Below are 19,862 nucleotides of genomic sequence, written 5' to 3' on the forward strand. Positions count from 1 at the left end.
TTAGCAAGCAGGGTAGGTGAAGTTTCTGTTGACCCAGTTTGGTCAGTTGTCCCCTGCTTAGCCTTTTGAGGCTGGGGCTCTTCGTGGTTACTTTATCAAGAAACAGAGAAGAATTAATTCACCTAAGTAAATTAAGACACTGTTACATAAAAGAAGAATAGATGTGGCATGCCAAAACAACAATGTGTGTCTACCGGAGGATGCCATTACTACATCTAGCACTAATACTAATGTACACTGAAAATAAGTTGTAGTTTATAAAATTGTTCTGTAATAATCTTGTAAGGTAGGAGGGCAGGTATTATTTTCCAAATGAAAAAATTGATGTCTATGTTTTATGACTAATATCCCAGTTAAAAAAGTGTCATCGCTCAAACTCAAGTGTTTTGATTCCTAGCCTTATCTCCTCCTGCAATACCACATGACCTGTCTGTATGAAGAAGCTATAGAATAAACTATGTTAAAAAAAAAAATGTGGTTACTGCTTGAGGCCATGGGTAATGATTGTTACTTGCTCCAGGTTTGCTTCAGTATTTCACTTTATTTCTTAGTCAAACTGCCCATAACCATTGACCGAAGCTCTGACTTCAAAGGCATAGTTGTTATTGTCTAGATTGCATTCCTTCCCACTGAGCATGACTCACCCCTCCTTCCTCTCTATACATCTGAACCATCCACAAATCACTATGGATGGCTCTTTCAGTGGTTTCAGAAATATCCAAAGACATGTGATTCACAGAAATGGGAGGACAACCACTGATTCAACATTAAACACGAAAACTATACTGAACACCCTTTAATGTCTTTTTAATGATTCAGAAGGTAAAGTCATTGTGAAGTTGGAAATGCATATAGTGTTTTGGTGCTTTAAGATGACAGTGACAGGTACCTTAGAAATATTTAGACAGTCATTTGGGATCCTAGGGCCATACCTGCGGTCACAGAAGATGGGAGTGTCCAGAAATCTGCCATCCAAGATTAGAAATTTGTCTAGGATCAATGGTAAGGACAGGCTGTTTATAATCTGGAACCATGCCACTGTTTGGATAGGAATAAAGTTCCCTGGGGCATCTCCAGCTGGCAGGCAAAGGACTTCACCACTTCAGGAAGGCTCAAACAGGGAAGTTATTTTAAAATCTAAAAGCAGCTTGCCTTGTTCTTATGTCTTTCAATGTACAATCTGAGGGCTTGACCCCTTCTTTCTGATGTCCTATGTGGTAACTTGTTTTTTAAAGGCCTTTAATTAGAAAAAGGGGAAAAAGGCCTGGGAGGAAATGTGACTGGATGAACACCCCTGCCTGTGGCCCAAGAATAGAATAAGAGGATATGAGGGAAGGGGTGTTTAGATTCATCCTAAGGAAGACGTTCATAATGGTAAATAACAGTTTTTGGAAACTATGGATGGTTGAGGGAAATAATAAGAAACTCCTTCTCTGATGAACTTTTAATATGGAACAGGTTATCTTGTTGGTGATATTATGATAAACAAGATGGTTTTTCAGAATACTTTCTATGATTTTGACTTTATTTAAAAGATCCACAGATGGCAGAATTAATTCTGTATTGAGGGTGATACCTCAAATACTGCTGTTTTGTGTTGTTTTAATATTGTTTCTATTTTAGAAAAAAAGATACATGCTTATTATAAAAATTTCAAACAAAACAGAAAAGTATAAAAGAAAGTATCTTCTAAAGATCTCACTATCCAAAGCTAACTGTTGTATTTTTCAGAACTCTTTTATTGTAAGGAATAGAGGCTCAAACTGGCTTAGGGGAACTCTGGTAACAGATAATTTGATTTAGGTAACAGATAAATCCAGGGGTATTCCTAGCTTCAAGCATGGCTGAGTCCTGGTTTTCAGATTATGTGTTAAAGAATCTCTGTCTCCTTATCTCCATCTCCTGGCTCTGCACTGTCTGTGTTGGCATCATTTTCAGGCAGGATCTCTCTGCATGAGGCAGAGATGACGGCCCCCAGCAGATCCACCCTTCCATGGTCTTTAGCACCTTCCATCTCAAGAAGATAAAGTGCTTCTTTCCCCATAGTTTCAGTAAAAGTCTTGTTGTTGGGGGTGGCCTTTGTGTGAGAGGACTGTACTATACCACCAACCCCAACTGAACCCTATGAACTGAAGGGAAAAAGGAAAAAGAGTAACTTCCTAAAGAAAACTCTGGCAATTTGTTTCCAAATGAAGAAAAGAATGTCAGGCAGGCAAATAACAAACATTAACATTTTGGGAAATTCATCCATTTGTGCTTCTTTATGGTCCAAATGCAATGCTAATCCAGGAGGCCAGAAATAGGTATGCTCCCAGCAGGTCCTTGTGAGTAGGCGCTCATTTGGGATTGATTCTTCCCCACGAATGTAAGGCCACAGAATTGCTTTTGTTTTCCTGTCACGCTCCTGTTTTTTCTTCTATCCCTTCCTGTGATTTAACCAGAAGTACAGTTATATTACGTAGATAAGGGGTAAAGGAATGGGCAGGTGTGTGTGTCTCTGTGTCTGTGTGTGTGTGTGTATATATATATGTATATATATATATGATCAAATTACAATACTGTGCCTGAAATTGTTTTTCTGCTTTAAAATAAACTTCTCCATCCACTAGTACTAAAAAGCCATTAATAACCTAATATAAAATCAGTCAATTCTTGGGAGGGGATGTCTCAGAATTCATGATTGACTTTAGGGATGTTTGATGGGAGTGTGCGTCTTAAGGCTATGCAGAAATGTCCCCACACCCGCCCCTGTGTTACTGCTGCCTCAGTTTGAATCCTGTCCACCCCCCACCCCTCTGACTTTAGTTCAGTCTCTTCAGAAAGGCTACTTGTTGCCAATGCTTCCCCTCCCTCCTTCTCCTCCTCTTTGCCAGCCCCAGCCTGGTGCTGCTAACCAAGGAGATTTGAAGATTAAAAGGGCCTCAGCTCCCAGAGTTCCCATGGCAACAGCCTCCTTGGAGGTCTTTGTTGCCTGCTAAAACTTTGATCTCTGAGAGTGGCTGCTGCTGTTTCTTTCTAAGATTTACAAACAGAGGAAGAGGGAAAAAGAATTGGGGGAGAAGGAAGAAAAAGTTTACTCCTGGCAGAAGGGAGAAAAGGAGTTAATTACAGAGCCACACTTTCACCATAAATTTGGAGGCTACTTCTTTGGAACATCTTTTGACTTGAGCTGTGCCTATATTTTCATTTGTAAACTCAATTATGCATCAGATATGCTTCAGATTATGCGTCAGTAGGGTTGATTACCCCAAAGAAAGCAGAATCATCCTTTCTATCATCAGCAGACACCTGTGCCTTCAGGTTTCCAGGACAGCTGAAATAACTCCATAGTTTCCCATGAGAGACAGAAAACAAATGAGTAGTGGTTTTTCAGGCCTCAGCCCCACTGCCTTTTCTCTCAGCACTGTCTCCTAGCTTTGGCCTGCTCTGCCCTGAGCTTACCTAGATGCCCCTGCTGGTCTTGTTTTTAAAAAGAACCAGAAAAAAAAAAATGCATTGAAGGGATGGAGGAGAGGGAAGAGCCAGAAAAGTTAGCCAAATGTCAACTAGAATCTGATTCTGGTTAATGACTGCCAATAACCTTCATTCTATTGAATGAAGAGTGGCGTAGGGCTTGTGGTTCCTTCAAAGATGTGAGATCACGCCTTTCATTCTTTGCAAGAAGCTTCCTTTGGCCTTCAGACCTTTCTATTCCATAATCTCAACTTTGCTCTTTGATAGGCACCATAGAGTGGAGTCAGTTTTGCTTCAATTATGATTTGTATTTAAATTATGATTTTAAAAAATGATTATTTTTTGCATATTATATCCCTAGCACAGTGAGGATACAAAATAAATGACGGTGTCTTGTCTTTATAAAAATTACTGTCTTCTGGTGAAGATAAAAGGTATATTTCTGAAGCAGTTAGAGAACAATACAAGAAAATATTAAAGCTGTATTTGGATATTAAACATGTAGGCCATTGATTCTCAAGAAGGGGCAATTTTGCCTTTCCAGGAGATGTTTGACAATGTTTGGAGACAGTTTTTGGTGGTCACAACTTATGGGATGCTGTGGCATCTAGTGGGTGGAGACTAGGGAGGCTGCTAAGCATTCTACAAAATGTAGGGCAGCTCTCCCATTCCCCAAAGGAAGTATCTGGCTCCAGATAGAAATAGTGCTGAGGCTGTGAAGAGGATCTTGACCAAAGGTCTCTCTGGATGTTGGATAAAGTCCACTGTGAACAGCAGAAGCTTCGAGAAGGCAGCCCTGGACTCAGTGCAGTAATATGAACTTGGACAAGTCAATGTCTATGAGCATGGGTTTCCTTAGTGGAATAAATGGGGAGGGGTAATAAAATTTACATGAAAGACCTATTATGAAGATTAAATGCACAAAGAACTTAGTAAATGTTAGCTCCCTTCTCCCACCCCTTACCACTCCCCACACCACATCACCAGCGTGTCATCCCTAATCTGAGGGAACCCTCTTTAGGGAATTCTACATTTGGGGACTCCTGCTAAAGAGCTGACTTTCCTTTAGCCCATTCCACGGGCAGAGGCTTTAATGGCTATCTGTGAATTGGCAATCCTATTGCTAATAGATTCACATTTTCTCAATGGCATCTGTACTGTGTTTTGCCAGTGGTGACCCTAATCAGCCCAGTGGAAATCTTCCTGCAAGTGGATTTGAAAGCATTCTGTCTCAGCATGCTATCTTTTGGTTGCTGTTGGAAGCCCCCATTTCTCAGTGGATGACCCTTAGTTAATTGCAGGGTGTTTACTGCCTACTGTAAATACAAGGATTAGGTCACACAGCCCAGGCCATTTGATGAAGTCTGAAGGGGTCTGAAGAACACTGAACTTGGATTAGAATCTGGGTGGGCTTGGGAAGACTTTAGATAGGGTGACTTTACAACTTATCATCCAAACTAGGATACTCTTGAGAATGAAAAGGGGGGACTTAATAATTTCTGGCAAGACAACAGGCATAAACCGGAACTGTCTAGGCAAATTGATATGATGGTTGCGCATCTTTAGCTGCTGACCACCTTGAAGAGTCTCCCATAGATTGAAGAGAACAGAAGATCCAGAGGGCTGGAGGGGAAATTAGTGTGGGCTCACCTCCACCTGCGGAACCCTGCTGCTAGCTGGCATTTCGTTCCTGGGGACCTATGTATGTGCACATACATCTCCATTCATCTACATACTTGAATCGAGCAAAGGGGCCCAGCAAAGAGATGGGGGGTTGACGTAATAGGTGTTTTCTGAAAAATTTGCCCTAAGATTTTTGAACCGTAAATGACGTCGGTCGCGGCCGTTCACTGCCCTGTGTTAAGAGAACAAATGCGGTCTTGCAGGCGCTATTTCCCCTTCCCTAAGCCCCCAGCCACCCCGGTCGCGCCCACCGCCCCCTCCTCGCCGCCTTTATTCCGCCTCACTATTTTTGCTTCACTTGTTGCTCATCACTGTGGGAGGAAACTCGGCCTTCAATTAGCGCGCATTCCTGGCGGCCCGCGGTTGCCGTGGTTACCCCGGGCAGGAGCTGGAGCAGCTGGGTCAGCTGCATTGTAGTCGGGTGGACCCGCGCGGCCCGAGCCGGGGAGGAAACGGGGGCGGGGGGCAGGCGCGAGAGTGGGTGGCACCGAGAAATCGGCTCAGCCCCTGGAAAGAAAGAATGGCAGCTCTTGAAAGCCGGGCAGGAGACAGTTGTCCCATTTTTCTCCAAAGCCAGCTGCCGCTATTCAGGCGTGCAGGTTTGCGTTCACACGGGGGCTGTGCCTCCGACTTTGCTGAATTGGCTTCCCATGAGAGGATCTGGGAAAGGCCCCACAGCCAACCCCTTCACACTAAGGGGGCTGGCCACGGAGGAAAGGGCAGGAACTCTGACAGTTTGAGACATACCAAGTGTGTGCCCCTCTGTGTCTGCCTGAGACCGCCAGGGCCTTTTTTGGTTAAAGAAAGTGGCCATTCTTGCTATCTTTTTATCTGTGGTATTCTGATGGATGGAGCACAGTGACTTCAAGACACTACGCTGGGCTCCAAGAAACTCAGTTTCCCCCTTCCATGACATCCCACACTCCTCCACGGCATTTTAAAGTCAATCTAGCAGTCTTCTGCATTTCACCTCAGGCCAAGTCGACCATGTTATATTTCTGATAATATTTTGTATTTAGTCGCTCTCTGGGGGTGGAGGTTGAATCACTATAGCACTTTGTGAAGTCAGATTACTTTGCAATCATTTTTGTTGTTTATTTGTAGCAGCATGGTGAATGCCTTTTAATTAGCTCATATTGTGTTATGATGTGTTCAGTGATCATTTTTTCCGGTTGCAACTTTAAAAGGTGCTGAGAATTTCAGTTATCTCCAACATTTCCTACATCCAAAAATTATACTTTAATTACATAAGTAGAGCAGTAATGCCAAAAACATGAACAAATTTCGGGGTCATTCACTATAAATATTAGGAGACTGGAAAGCAGTTGGTGCACATTTCTAAATGAAGGATAAGTGAATGTTTTGGGGTGGTGAGATATTGGGAAAAGCACTGGAATTGGGGTGAGTACACCTGGTTGTTTTCCTGGCTTGATCATTAGTGAATTGTGTGACTTGGGCTAAGATTCTTAACCTTTCAGAGCCTCAGGTCCCTGAAACAGGGTAGAATATGGACTAGATGACCTCTAAGATCCTTTCTGGTCATAAAATCTGATTCTAGGATTCTGTGGGAATAGAAGTCAGCTCCTTAGGCTAAGCTTGTGACTACCTGCCAAAAACAAAAACAAAAAACCAACCCCAAAGCATTTATTAACAGTTAATTGTAGATGGTCCAATACTAGTTATTTTATGGATAGAATGCAGTTTCAGAATTATTCTCCTTTAAGACTATAAAGTGAACTAAAATTTAAAGGACACAGAAAAAGTAAACATATGAAATGCTTAAGAACATAGTTTATAAATATATATAAAAGAAAGGGAGGCTATATCCACATTTGTGATAGATAGTCATAAACTATATTTATTAAATGCATGGTTGCCATGGGAATATAGAATAAAAACCGGGATGTGGTTGTGCCCTTGGGAAATTTCCAATCTATTTGGGATTCCAAATAGCCATAGAAACAACTTAACACTTAAAAGCATAGCCATAGAAACATCTTTACACTTAAAAGGGCCAGAGAAAGGCATCTGTTCTCCTCAAAGACATAGGAGTGAAACATTTTGGAGGGTTAGGAGCTGACAGAACAGGGGGTGGATACAGTACATCCCTGAAAATGGATCTAGGGCATCTGAGGAAAGCTTGAAAGTGGGATGAAGCTGAGATGTGCATTAAACATAGGGAGAAGAGGGGAACCACACGGAGCTGGGGAAGAAAGGCATTCCTCACTGTCCTGAACAGAAAGTTCATCTGTATAGTGTATTGACAAACCCTAGGAGGACTCCAGCTTAGTAAGTTTAAAGAAATGGAGATAACTCTGCTATCAGCAGTGGTGTCATAAAGATAAAGGAAATGTTATACTTCCTTTCCCTAAGTTCCAATGCATTAAACAATGTGTTATCAAGTGATTGAGTAAGCAGGTTCTGAAAACAAGTTTGTCCTAAATCCTGAACTTCTGTACCTTCCATTGCAACTTTGGAGGCTTAGAAATGATTAGACCTTGGATTTAAGTTTTAAGAGTAGAGACCAAAACAGTCTTTTTGGCTGAAATTTTTATGTGTATTATATCTCTGTAATGACTTCCTGAAAAATACACTAGGCTGGTGATTCTCAGCTCCTTGGTGTGGGGTAGGGTGGTGCTTCTCTCTCCTTAGATAGCAAGATGGCATTTGGGGATATTCCAGTGACTGGAGAATGCTCCTGGCATTCTTCCCTGAGTTCAGAAGTGCTAAACATTCTGCAGTATATAGAATAATGCTGCATGAAGAAATGAATAGTTCTTTCATATTTTCATTAAAAGCCTACTTCCACCCGAGGTTGATAAAGTCACTATAATGAGCAGCAAATCAGAAGTCCAGCTAGAAACCCTGCTTACTGAACAAGGGGGTTTGCTACTGGAAACGCTTCGAGTTCCTGATGGGTGGGTGAGGTGCCTCCTCACGCTAGGCTTCTGGAGATGCCAAGCATAGAGCATAGTCCCTGCTCTGGAGGGGTTTCCATCTTGCTAGAGGAGGCACATGTAAAAGTAAAGGCACACTGCAGCCACGAGATAAGTGCTTTAGTGCAGGCATGTGCAGTGGTCCTAGGGAGCATGGATGAGGAAGCTCCTTCTTAGTGCAGCATTGTTACAGGGCTCTGTCAGAACATATCTCAGTCTTGTGGACTCTATGTGATAAGGAATTGAACAAAGCAGTTCAAATGCTTATCTGAGCAAAGAAAGTAAGTAAAGTTTGCTTTGAGGGGGCTAACCTACCAAGAAAAAGGTGTAAAAAAAACTTGGGGAAATGCCACTAGGACATGATTTGTTGTGAAATGTGCAAAGATAATGTTCTGAGTAGAAGTGGGAAACCAGGCAAGGACTAGGTCTCTAGGGAAAGGTCCCATGACCAGACAGAACCTGATGTCAAAAATGCAAAGAAGGCTGATGAAAATTAATTTGGTGGGAAGATTTAATAGGTCTTGCAGCACAGAAGCAGGTAACTAAAGCTGAGTTCTGTCTGGGCTAGACTGTGAGCCTCTCAAGTGTCTCAAGGGAACACATCTTGTCCCCTGTGTCTCCATCTAGCTAAATATAAATTTCTTTGTTGAATGAATGAATGAATGATGAATGAATAAATGAGGGACATTCCAACCGTGAGCTGGTTTGCAGGAATGTGTACAAAGAGTTCAGTTGAGGATAACTTCAGCAGTGGCAGTGGCAGGAAACAACTGAAATGGGGAATTTTATAGGTAAGATAGGTAAGTTATTTTATTCACAATGCATGTTTCTATCCTGATCATTTAATCCAAAGCGTGTGAATGTGTTTAGCTCTAGAGTTTGTGACAGTATGATATGAAACTGGCACTTGTGTGTGTGTGCATGTACAAAGTATTAGTATGCCTGATTCGTTTGGTCTATTCATGTGGAAATTTCTTAAAAGTAATGGATTCTGCAAGGTTTGGGGAAAACTGTTGGAGTGCTTACATAAAAACTGTATTTTCCACTGATAGTTTGTGCTGTGGTTTGAAAAGAGTAAATGTGGCCTTCTATTTGCAGGGCTTGCTTTCCATCCTTTCCTCAGACATTAAAGTGACTTGTAATTGCCACTCTTAAACTGAATCCTGGAAGAATGATAGTGATTCACAAGTGTTGGTAAAGTGCTGCTGAAATCTGGGATGTATTTACTGCAATTGTTTAGACTCTCTAAGATCAGGCCTTCATTGATTATGACAGAAGAAAAGATAAAACATTTCTAACTAGCAATAGCATTTTTAAAGAACTGTTAGGGAAGAAACTGGAAGTGGAATATTTTCAGAAATATAAGATTCCAGCATAAATCCAGTTTTAAAAATGCCTTTAGCTCCAATAAAATATAAGTAATGGTGTAAAACTATAGAGCTTTGCACCGTCTCTGCTGTTGACATGATATATTGGTATTGTCTGCTCTCCCAAAATTCCTACTATGTTTTGAATTCTGAAGATATTTAATTTCGCCCACTTTACTGCACATATCACCTACACTACCCTGCGGCTAACACTACACAGGTGCATTATGGGAAGCCTTCACCTTCTGAAGCATCAGCTATTGACTGTTGCTTCAGGGAGAATGAGAAGCTTGATGTATGTCTTCCTGTTGGAGTGACAAGCTTTGTGAATCACCTGTCCATATGTCTGATACACCCTTTCCTTATTTTAATTTTTTCAATAATAAAAGTAAAAAAGTCTGAAGTAAAAAATAATGCAAGTTCCTTCATTGTTCTTCCATGATGTCCATTCTAGCTCCCTAGAAGTAAGAAAGGCTAGCAATTTGGTGCGTAATACTATTGTTTCCAATTTTAATTTGAACATAGGTGACTAGATCTTGTATTTACTATCATTCTGTGTGTGGAAATAATGTTAGAACACCCTCAAGGTAACCTAAACAGCCTGTGGGGAAATGCAGCTTTGTGTTTTACCATCCCATAAATTTATCTGTGTGTGTATACCCTTCAGAGGTTGCAAACTCATGATTTCTGGGCTCTATACAGCCTGCAGACGTATTGTGTATGGCTCACCCAGTGTTTTAAAAATAATTGATTGCCAACATTTGAAAATCAAGATATTTCACATAAAATCTGGGGCCTGGAAAATATTGAAAAACAGGATGATCTGAAACACTGAAGACACATTTCTATGGGGGCACAAGTGGCTAGGGGTGACTAGTAGCAGCCTCCTAATAACATCTCTAGCTACTCCCTGTTGTATTACATCTGGCCAGCTGTACTCATTTGTATTACCTGCTGGTCCCCATAGACATTTGAGTTTTTAACTCCAATCACCGAGTATCAGATTTGGGAACTAAAAGTTATATAAGTAGAATGACCATATAATTAATTGTCCAAACTAGAATGCTTTGAGAGTAAAAAGGGGTGCTATTAAAAATTACACCTGGACCATAGGCATAATCTACAACTGTCCTAGACAAACTAAGTTAGATGGTCTTTCTGTTTATAAACTACTCTATTCAACCCCTTCATTTTACTAATGAAAAAACTGAGACCCTGAAAGGGAAAGTAATTTGCCTGTAGTAATCACCAAGTGAGGTAATGATAAAGTTGCCCTAAGTACTCTGACTCCCAGTCCACTGCTTTTTCCAGTATAACATGCTTTATATAATATGTATGAGCACCACATCCTCCTTGAATGTATGAATTTTTATAGTTAATTATCACAGTCAGTTTGCTATGAGAGCCCACAAATTGGTAGCTTATATCATCAATGACATTTCTATCATGAATTTAAGTAATGATTTGGACCATAGCATATCCAGAGATGTTTAAAACATTGGTAGTCTTGAGAAGTGGAGAGTAAACACTAACAAAGTTTCTGATTTTACAAGATACACCAAGATACATATTTACAAGTGCTAATTATGCAGATTGAAAAAAACACAATAAAAATCCACCATCAAGTACATATCTGATAACTGGATTTTTAAAAATCAGTATATATTGACTTCTTGATCATTGATTGTTGCCTGGTCTCTAAGAAATCTCCAGGAGTCCAAATTCCCAAATCTTTGACTAGCTGTTTATTACCTTGTTGAGTTTCCAAGAGATATTTTTATAGATAACACTCAGAGGAGACCAATGCATGCTGTCTCTTAATCACTTTCTCAAACTTTGGCCCCAAATCTGTACTAGTTTCCTACGCTAGGGAACTGCATAAGCCTTAGGGGCACCTCTTAGTCTTTTATGAAGGCTTAGGTCAAAGACTAGCCTGAGAAGACACCTTTTTCCAATGTCCCACTTGACTCCTACTTGTCCTTCCAAGAGACCTTGCAAGCAGCAGAGCCATCTTACCACGTCAGCTGCATGAGATGGAGGACAGAAAAAAGGAAGCTGTATTTGCCAAAGCCAAAAGCAGAATTGGCCTAAGTCACCCATCCCATACTTCCTTACCTTGGAATATACTCTGGTCCCCATTATTTTTTTAAACATGGGACCATCACCCACATAGACTAGGACACATGTTACCACACTGGCCTTGTAGAGTTGAGGAGAGCCAAAAAAAAAAGTGAGCAAAGACCCTTCTACTCCACTCACTAAATCTTGCCCCAGCTCCGGAATACTCCCCTAGTGTCCTGGAGGAGCCCCTTTTCCTTTGACCTTTGTCAGAGCTTCTTTTCTGTGGGTGGCTTGATAGAGGAAGGGACAAGTGACCAACCATGACTTTAGATTTAAAATATGAACCACACACATGAGTAACCTTTTCTCTAATGCACCTCAACAAACTTTAATATGAAGGAGTTGTTTTATAAATGAGCCATATCTATATGCATGAAACAGATTGCCAGAGCTGTGCTGTCCAATAGCAACATGTGTCTACTATGTTCTTGAAATGGCAATATTTTGGTGATAGTTACATAAGCTAAAAATAGTATCACATTAATTTCCTTTGTTTCTTTTTACTTTTTATCGTACTGCCTAGAAAAACTAAAATTATCCACATTGCTTGCATTATATTTCTGTTGGATGGTGCTGTTCTAGAGGTATATGTCAGGTACCTAAATGAAGTAGAATTTAGTTGCATGTTTAGGTGCTACAGTGACATTTCACCATCATCACAAATCTGAAAGGAGGGAAATTTGCTAGTTGTTTACAGTACTACTAGTTTATTAGCAAGGCTTCAGTGTGGTAGAGATATAATATCAGGGGAAGAAGTTCATAACAGGACTTCACCTTGATATGAGAACATGATGAAAGCATTCATCATGTCTTTCTGTAAATCAGTCTAGTTTTAAAATGGACTAATCTGCTCTCTTACATCTTCCAGCCTCTTGTTTCCTGCACAGCTCTTTGCTTCCCAGAGCCCCTGAGGGGCACCTGTTCCAACTCCAGCTTTTAAGTTTCTCTGCCATATTATGCAGAAGGCACTTGGGTCCATATAATGCCAGCTGTGGGTGCCATATGGAAAAGCCATACCATCCACATATGTACAGTGTATTTCAGAAGCCAGAAGGAGTGTAGAGGAATGTGTAACTGATCTAGTTTTATCTTTCCCTTGCCTATGAAAATTTTAATCATTGAAATATCTTTAGGCCACAAATAGAATCATGTAGTGAGATAATTCTGAGTTAAAACCAAATATGTACTTTTGTTTTTATATGGACATAGGACTGTGTATGGATGTATGAAAATGTAGATTGAACATTTGGATACAGACGGGCTTGACTTTCCAATGAAGTGTATGGAGACGGATGTATAAATGAATGGAGATAGTGTATGTCAGTCTGCTCAAGCAGAGATTTCCTCCTCCTATAAATAGTTGGAGAGAAAGTTCTGTTTCTGCTTCCGCTTAGTTTAGGTGCAGAGTTCACTTAGATGGCTGCTGGAGATTGAGAGAGAAAGTCATTCTCTTGTCTCAGCCTAGCTTTGGTGATGTGCTTCTCATACCACAAAGAGCATGCACTAATGGCCCCACGTATGGATGGTACCAACTGGAACCAGGCTTTAGGCTATGTTTTCCTTTGGAATAACCACTTTCCTTCTTCTTTTCCTTCCACTTCTTCTAGGCAGGACAGGGCTGCTTGCTGATCTCTTGCCCAGTTTTGCTGTGGAGATTATGCCAGGTATTCGGTCATTTAACTCTTTATTTGCTTGATTTGCTGTTATTCCATCTGTTTTGCTTCTGCATTAGTCACTAATTGCTTCTTTAATTTATTTCCACATTTGTCTGTATGTCTCTGATCTTTTCCAGGATTAACTAAACCCACTGGAAGGACTTTTAAATTGCATTTCTTCTGTTACTAGGCCTTAAAAGAATAATGATAATTAAAAATAGGCTGAGATGGCAACCCAGTCCTTCAGTGTCAGGCATGCAGGCTCTTTGGCAATCTCCATGCCCATTTCAGTATTTCAGCTGTACCCATATATGTAAAAGTATTTTTAATAGAATCAGTATTTATCTGCCTTCCTTATTTCCTAAGTTATATGTTTACCGATTCATTATTGTACAACCATGTTACTCTGAATTGCCTTTTATAACATCATCAAACTTTTTTTCAAACCTTAGGAAAGCTATGTGCCCCTCCTCCCTTGAAAAATACACATTTGCAGACCTACATCACTTTGTACACAATTTCAGGGACTTACTAGTCCCTTTGAGTCCCTACAGGTCCACAGACCATATGTGAAGGACATCTGGGACAAATATGCATCTCTGTCTTTTTATGTACCTTCAGTTGAATCCACCATCCTAGACAAGCCAACATCAGTTTGGTGCACCTTTATGGTCTGCAGTTGAGGGAGGCACAGAGAGGAGCAAGAATGAACTGTGGGGAAGAACATATCTAAACTCAAACAGTAGGAAAAGGGATGATTTAGTCTTGTCTTGGAGGGTTTCTGCCAGAGTTTTAAGAGCAACAGAGATACAGAATATCCCTGGGTATTGGTTTTTAGCTTAATTCAAATTTTTAAAAACATCCAGAGTCTTCACCATTGAGCTTCATGAATTATTCTTCTATGAATTCTAGTCCCTTTCCATTAGGTGACCAACCCAAACACAGACATTCTTTTTACTGATGTTGCTCCCAAGGACACAAATGTATGCCTTTTTGTAATCCCTTTATCCAGAATTCCCTCCATTTGTGAGCATTTGTTCATCACAAAAACAATGTTACATTGCAGTGCTTGAAACTAGCTGTTACATCTCCCAGGCTGTTACATCTCCCAGTCTCAAGAAAGGGTTACTGTGTTTTCCCTAGCTGGCCATATAGGACTAAATTTCCCTCCCTTTGATTCCAAGAATCCTTTCACAGATAATATTATTTTGTTTCTCACATATAACTTTCCAATCTTATCCTTGACTGCTTGACCCAAGTTGTAGCCACCACTGCATACAGCTCATCTAAACCTAAGAGCTCATATCTATCTCAGGCTACATTACATTTTATTGTGTTGTTACTAAGGCTTAGGCCAAATCTTCTGCTATCGATTGTCCTTGGCATGAATGCTCTCCAGGCCACTCCAGCCAGGCACAAGGCCTTCCCATTCAAATTAAGAATGTATTTCAGAAAGATTAGTGAGGAGGGACATTCAGGAAACAGGTTGTTTCCTCTAAACAAAGTCATTTCGTTAACCATTATTATACAACCCATTATTTAATAAAAATATCAAGCTCCCAGCTGAATGTCCATTTAATTGAAGGAATATTTAGTAATCAAAATCTAAGAAAAACAATGTGTGCTTGAGGTTCATTTGCAAAGGGATTTGGGATAGATGGCTTTTAACCAAAATGAATTGCTTTAGTCTTTTTGGCTTTTAAAGGAAAGCATGGCTCTCCCCAGTCTGTCCAGGTCTGCAGGGGGAAGTTGGGTCCTGTAGCCAAGTCTCTAAAGTATGATGCTGAGACAAGTCACCTGAGGGCCATAGTCATTTTTATCTAAGCCACTTGCAACTTGTTTCCTTTCTTTTAATCTTTTGGATGGGCAAATGAAATGGAATTCACATTCAGCTTCTGGCAGAGCTGTGAAAGAGGCAGAGTTAACAAACATACCCAGATATACATGTCAGCCTTGCCATTTATCCAAGCTCAGAGCCACTTGAGCCCTTGGCTAGGTTGGCTGCCTAGTATGGACAGCTTGAGTGTGATCAAACCAAACTCATTATCTGTTCATGGGGACAGTGTCTTCTCTACGGAGGCCATGTCTGTAGTTTTCTCTAGCCATGGACTATTGTCTTGGTATAAGCAAAAGGTTTGGATCTCAGCACTGGTGCTGAGTACAGGAAAGGTGTTATAGGGGCAATCAGCAGGGAAAGCAGGTGAATACATTACATAAGGGGCCTGGAACCACCTAACTATAAACTACATCTAGACCCCTAGACATAGAGACCGTTTCCTCAGGACTTAGACTTTTATAGAGAGGATTAACTTGACAAAAAAAAAAAATAAGTATTCACAGAACCCACCACTTCATAGCCCAGCAGACAAGGTTCTCCCTCCCCCCAGCCAGGATTCTTTCAGCTCTGGTCCCATCCTGGTTCTGATGCTACAGTCAGTAGTGTAAATCCTTTCCCCAGTATAGGACTCTGAAATCCCCACATTGTTTTGTGCCGGTTATTACATGTGCCCAGTGTAACGCAGAAAACCTTCTTCCCTCTTCTCCATTCCCCTGGACTGAGGGTCTGCACTTCTCACTCTCAGAGTTCCTCTTGAGTGTTGGGTCTCTGTCTCCTGTTAAGAGATGCTTTCTTCCCTAGGTCCCCCCTCTTCTCCCCCTTTCACTGGGAGATGCCAATCAGAGTGCACCTGCCCTGGAGGTGGGCTGCCTCGAGTGTGGATTTCTTTGTGCATCCTTCCAGAGTGGGTGTTTGTTGGCCTGGTGCTCCTGGGCGTCTTCCTCTTCTTCGTCCTGGTGGGGATCTGCTGGTGCCAGTGCTGCCCTCACAGCTGCTGCTGCTATGTCCGCTGTCCATGCTGCCCAGAGTCCTGCTGCTGCCCTCAAGCCTGTGAGTACAGTGACTGGTGGGGAGACAGAGCAATCGAGAGAAATGTCTACCTGTGTCTGACAGCTATGTGCGCTGGGTTCTTCCTCCACCTCCTGTCCTGCCACCCCCAAGACTGGTCATTCCAGACTCTTCTCCGCTGGATGTCCCTGGCCTCAGGGATGACCATTCTCATTTGCCTGTTCACCTACGTACACCTGTCCACAATTCTTATCCATACCTATCACTCCATGCATTTGGAATTCTCATGGACACTATTGATAAAATGGAAGGACAGGTTTGGCGTGGTGTGGTTGTGGGGTAAAGCTGTTCCCTCTCCCTGAGGCATTCAAACTAGAGGAAACCTTCTCTGGTCATTCCTTTCCCATGCAGAGAACCTCCTTTTTATATAAGAAGAGTGTGCAAACTGTGGCCTTTGGGCACCCACCCTGCCACAGATTTATTTTATGTACTCCCATGATGACATGGGCTACAATAGGGCCTAGTTCTCATTTGAGGAGTCACAATTTTTACCTTACTGGCCAAGACCATATAGACATTAAGTTTGGTACCCCTCCATAAACCAAACACGTCTTGAAAGAGAGAGGTACACCAGGTATCTTTAGTATCTTCAGGAATAAAGCAGTTTCTAGGAAGAATCAAGTTATTTGCTCTGCTTTTGAAATCACAGAGCAGGGACCATGTGCAAGCCCATTACTTGCTTTCCTTCTCAAGACAAAGTTCAGGATCCTCCTTGAAGCAGCCCTGGGCAGTCCGTGTGCTAGGCTGCCTCCAGAGGGGCCGAGGCAGCCTCCAGACAGTGTGGGGAAGAGTGGGCTGCTGCCGTCACTGGGGATCCTGCTGTGACAGCTCCCAGAACCACTTAATTACTTACTTGCCAGGTACTAAACACAGTAATTCCTTATGTCGTTGCTGTTTGGTGGAGCTGGAGGAGTCCAAGGGAGTGGGGGACAGTGATTCTGATTAATCAGTTCAGTTCTAGGAGAACAAACACTCACACATGCACATACACACATACAGGAGCTCCCTGAAGTGCATCCTCAGGGATTTTTGGTGTGAGGGTTGTGGAGGGTGGGACAACATAATCTCTCTTGCTCTTGATCTCCCTCCACAGTGTATGAAGCAGGGAAAGCAGCAAAGGCCGGGTACCCTCCCTCTGTCTCCGGTGTCCCTGGCCCTTACTCCATCCCCTCTGTCCCTTTGGGAGGAGCCCCCTCATCTGGCATGCTGATGGACAAGCCGCATCCACCTCCCTTGGCACCAAGTGACTCCACTGGAGGAAGCCACAGTGGTAAATGTAGTTCCAGACTGCCCTGCCCCATGCTTGTTCTCGGGCCCCCATAGTGGTTCCTTGTTGTTAAGAACAGTCAGTTCAGTGATGTGTCTTTGGAAAATAGTTTTCTCCACTCCAGAAATGGGATCCTTCCAGCTATGTCAGATATCTTTTGGGGTACATGTCATGCTTTCCAAGGGCTACAGGACATTGCTGACCCCTGCCTTCTCCCTAGGCTCCTCAATTACTAAAACTATAAGAAAAGAGACAAGGTATCCCTTGAATGTTGATTATTCAGTTAGCAAATAGTTGTTTCATCCCTACCTACAGGAGTCCACTAGTACTGTGAGGGCCTGCAAGAAGTGTAGGACATGGTTTCTCTGACAAGCAGCATGGCCTGGTCAAGGAGAGAATGGACCTTTATTAGGACAATCAGATGCTAAAGAGTATGCTAAAGACCATCAGTTCAAAGAAGAAAGAGCTGGACTGGTTACAGAATCTTCAGGGAAGAGGTGAAATTTGAGCTGGGCATAGAGGAATGAATAGGATTTAGGAAAGCACATTCAGGGGATACTGAGCACCCGAAGTGGGAAGGTCAGCGTGATGAAATCCCAGAGCTGGGAGAACACAGTGTGAGTATGTGACAGTGTCCAGTTTGTCAAATTGACTGGAAGAAGGTAGAAGGATATGATGGAGCCAGATTGGGGAGGGCCTTGAAACCCCTCCAGAAGATCTGGGACTTGGTGTGAGAGCCACTGTGGGCAGACTCCTAAGGGCAGAGGTGGTACCATGACAAAGGGAGTGGCAAGTGGGAGACAGTAGAGCCAGAGAACATGAGCTAAGGTGTGGTTGAAGTGGTTGAGATATGTGAGCATCTAGATTATGATGGAGACAATGGAAGTGAAATGTGTGGGTAAAGCTGAGAGACACTTTGAAAGAAATAATGAGATATTAGGGAATGAAGGAAAAGGAGGCTTTAGGATGACCCCAAGTTGTCTAGATCATAGATCATAGACGGAATTGAAATAAGTAGTAAGGAGAGCTGATTTAGTTGAAGGTTACCCCCATTTGAGGCACTATTAACTTGTGGTTATAGGCAGGGGTAGGTAGGAGGTATAGGTGGAGGGACAGGGTAGGGTGGAGAGCTGGAGGGGCATTAAAATATAGCTCTTCTGGAGGCATTTGAACAGGATTACAGGGTAGTGAAGGTTAGGATTGTATGTGCTATACATTTAGAAGGTGATTTTTAAATCCCTAGATGTAGATGAGCTGCTAGGGTTGGTAAAACAGATATTTCTTCCCTGGAGGTATCTGGACTGCCTCTATTGTGAAGTGAGGAAGGGTATCTAGCCCACCTAATGAGCTGCCAGTGCCTGATTGTAGAATGAGTGGATATCCTCAGGGAGTAATTAGGATTTGTATTTTTCTCTCCCAGGAGCTATCAGTAGAATTCTGACATCTGATACAGAATGAGTCACAGACTGAGAAGTAAAAGTTAATGATCAGTGACACACAGGGAATTAGAGAAATAAAGACAATGTAGTCCATTTCCATGAAAGATGAAGTGGGCAAAAGAGATATTAGTGGAACTTATACTCTTTATTTGCCTTTTTTCTAATCTTTCTTCCCACCAGAATCCTTTCCCCCTTATTTTTTATTTAATGAGTTATCTAACAAAACTGTTCTTATATTCACAGAATAGCAAATACTTGCTCTCTCTCGTTTTCTATCTTTCCCCAGTTTCTCTTCGTTGCAGTTCAACCATTTTAGTCTCATTCTGCCATACTAACCAATTGTAATTAGAAGTGGCATTAAAATAGGAAAATATATTATTTCACATAACAAGAAATGTCAAGGTAAGGTAGTTCCAGGATTGGTTAATAGAACAGTTCAGGTAGCAGCCCTGAAGGACCCAGTTTCTTCTGTCTTTTGTTCTGTTATCCTGAGCACATCCCCTATCCTCCTCAGCTGGCTCACCTCATGATCTCTTGATGACTGCATAGTTCCGGGTAATTAAGCACATTCAGAGATTGAAAATGGTGTTCTCTTCCTTGTACCACTTTTTTCAAGAGCGAGAAAAACTTCTCCAGCAGACTTTCCCTTTTAGTTTTATCAGCAAGAATTGGGCTCATGCCCATTCACAAACAAAATTGGCTTGGACTACTCAAGACTCACCTCTTAGGCCTAAACAACTGTTTACTTCGGAAGTGAACAAAATCAGGGTTCTGTTAGCAAGGAAAAAGAGGAAGGGTGGTGATCAGTGTCACCGCAGCTAGTCTGGCGCATGCTGTCATGGTCTGGCTGGTGGAGCCAGGACAGTCTTCATGATCCTCACCAGGCACGCTTCTGTATTCATGGTCCCATGGGGAGTGTTAGTGATGGTGTTTGGCTAGTCCTCCTTTAGCCAAGGTGGCTGATGCCAGTGTTCCATGTAGATTATTCTTTAAAGAACATTACAAATGTTAAGAAATGTTAATTTACAAAAACGTC

The 19,862-nt window shown here is 41.9% G+C and overlaps 1 protein-coding gene across 7 annotated transcripts in view; it reads left to right on the top strand.

Moving 5' to 3' along the window:
* Positions 1–19,862, top strand: part of ILDR2 (immunoglobulin like domain containing receptor 2) — a 61,508-nt gene that overhangs the window by 22,030 nt on the left and 19,616 nt on the right. For 4 of the 7 annotated variants that reach the window (XM_021930978.2, XM_021930991.2, XM_021930982.2 and 1 more), the window contains 3 exons: positions 13,168–13,224; positions 15,956–16,102; positions 17,214–17,390. The exons of 1 other annotated variant lie outside the window; for it this stretch is intronic. In XM_021930978.2, the coding sequence (XP_021786670.1) occupies positions 13,168–13,224; positions 15,956–16,102; positions 17,214–17,390 (381 nt within the window). The remainder of the gene's footprint in view (positions 1–13,167; positions 13,225–15,955; positions 16,103–17,213; positions 17,391–19,862) is intronic. 2 more of the 7 variants (XM_003893501.5, XM_021930989.2) reach the window with 2 other exon arrangements.

The sequence above is a fragment of the Papio anubis genome, chromosome 1, assembly GCF_008728515.1.
Source record: "Papio anubis isolate 15944 chromosome 1, Panubis1.0, whole genome shotgun sequence".
NCBI classification, from domain to species: domain Eukaryota; kingdom Metazoa; phylum Chordata; class Mammalia; order Primates; family Cercopithecidae; genus Papio; species Papio anubis.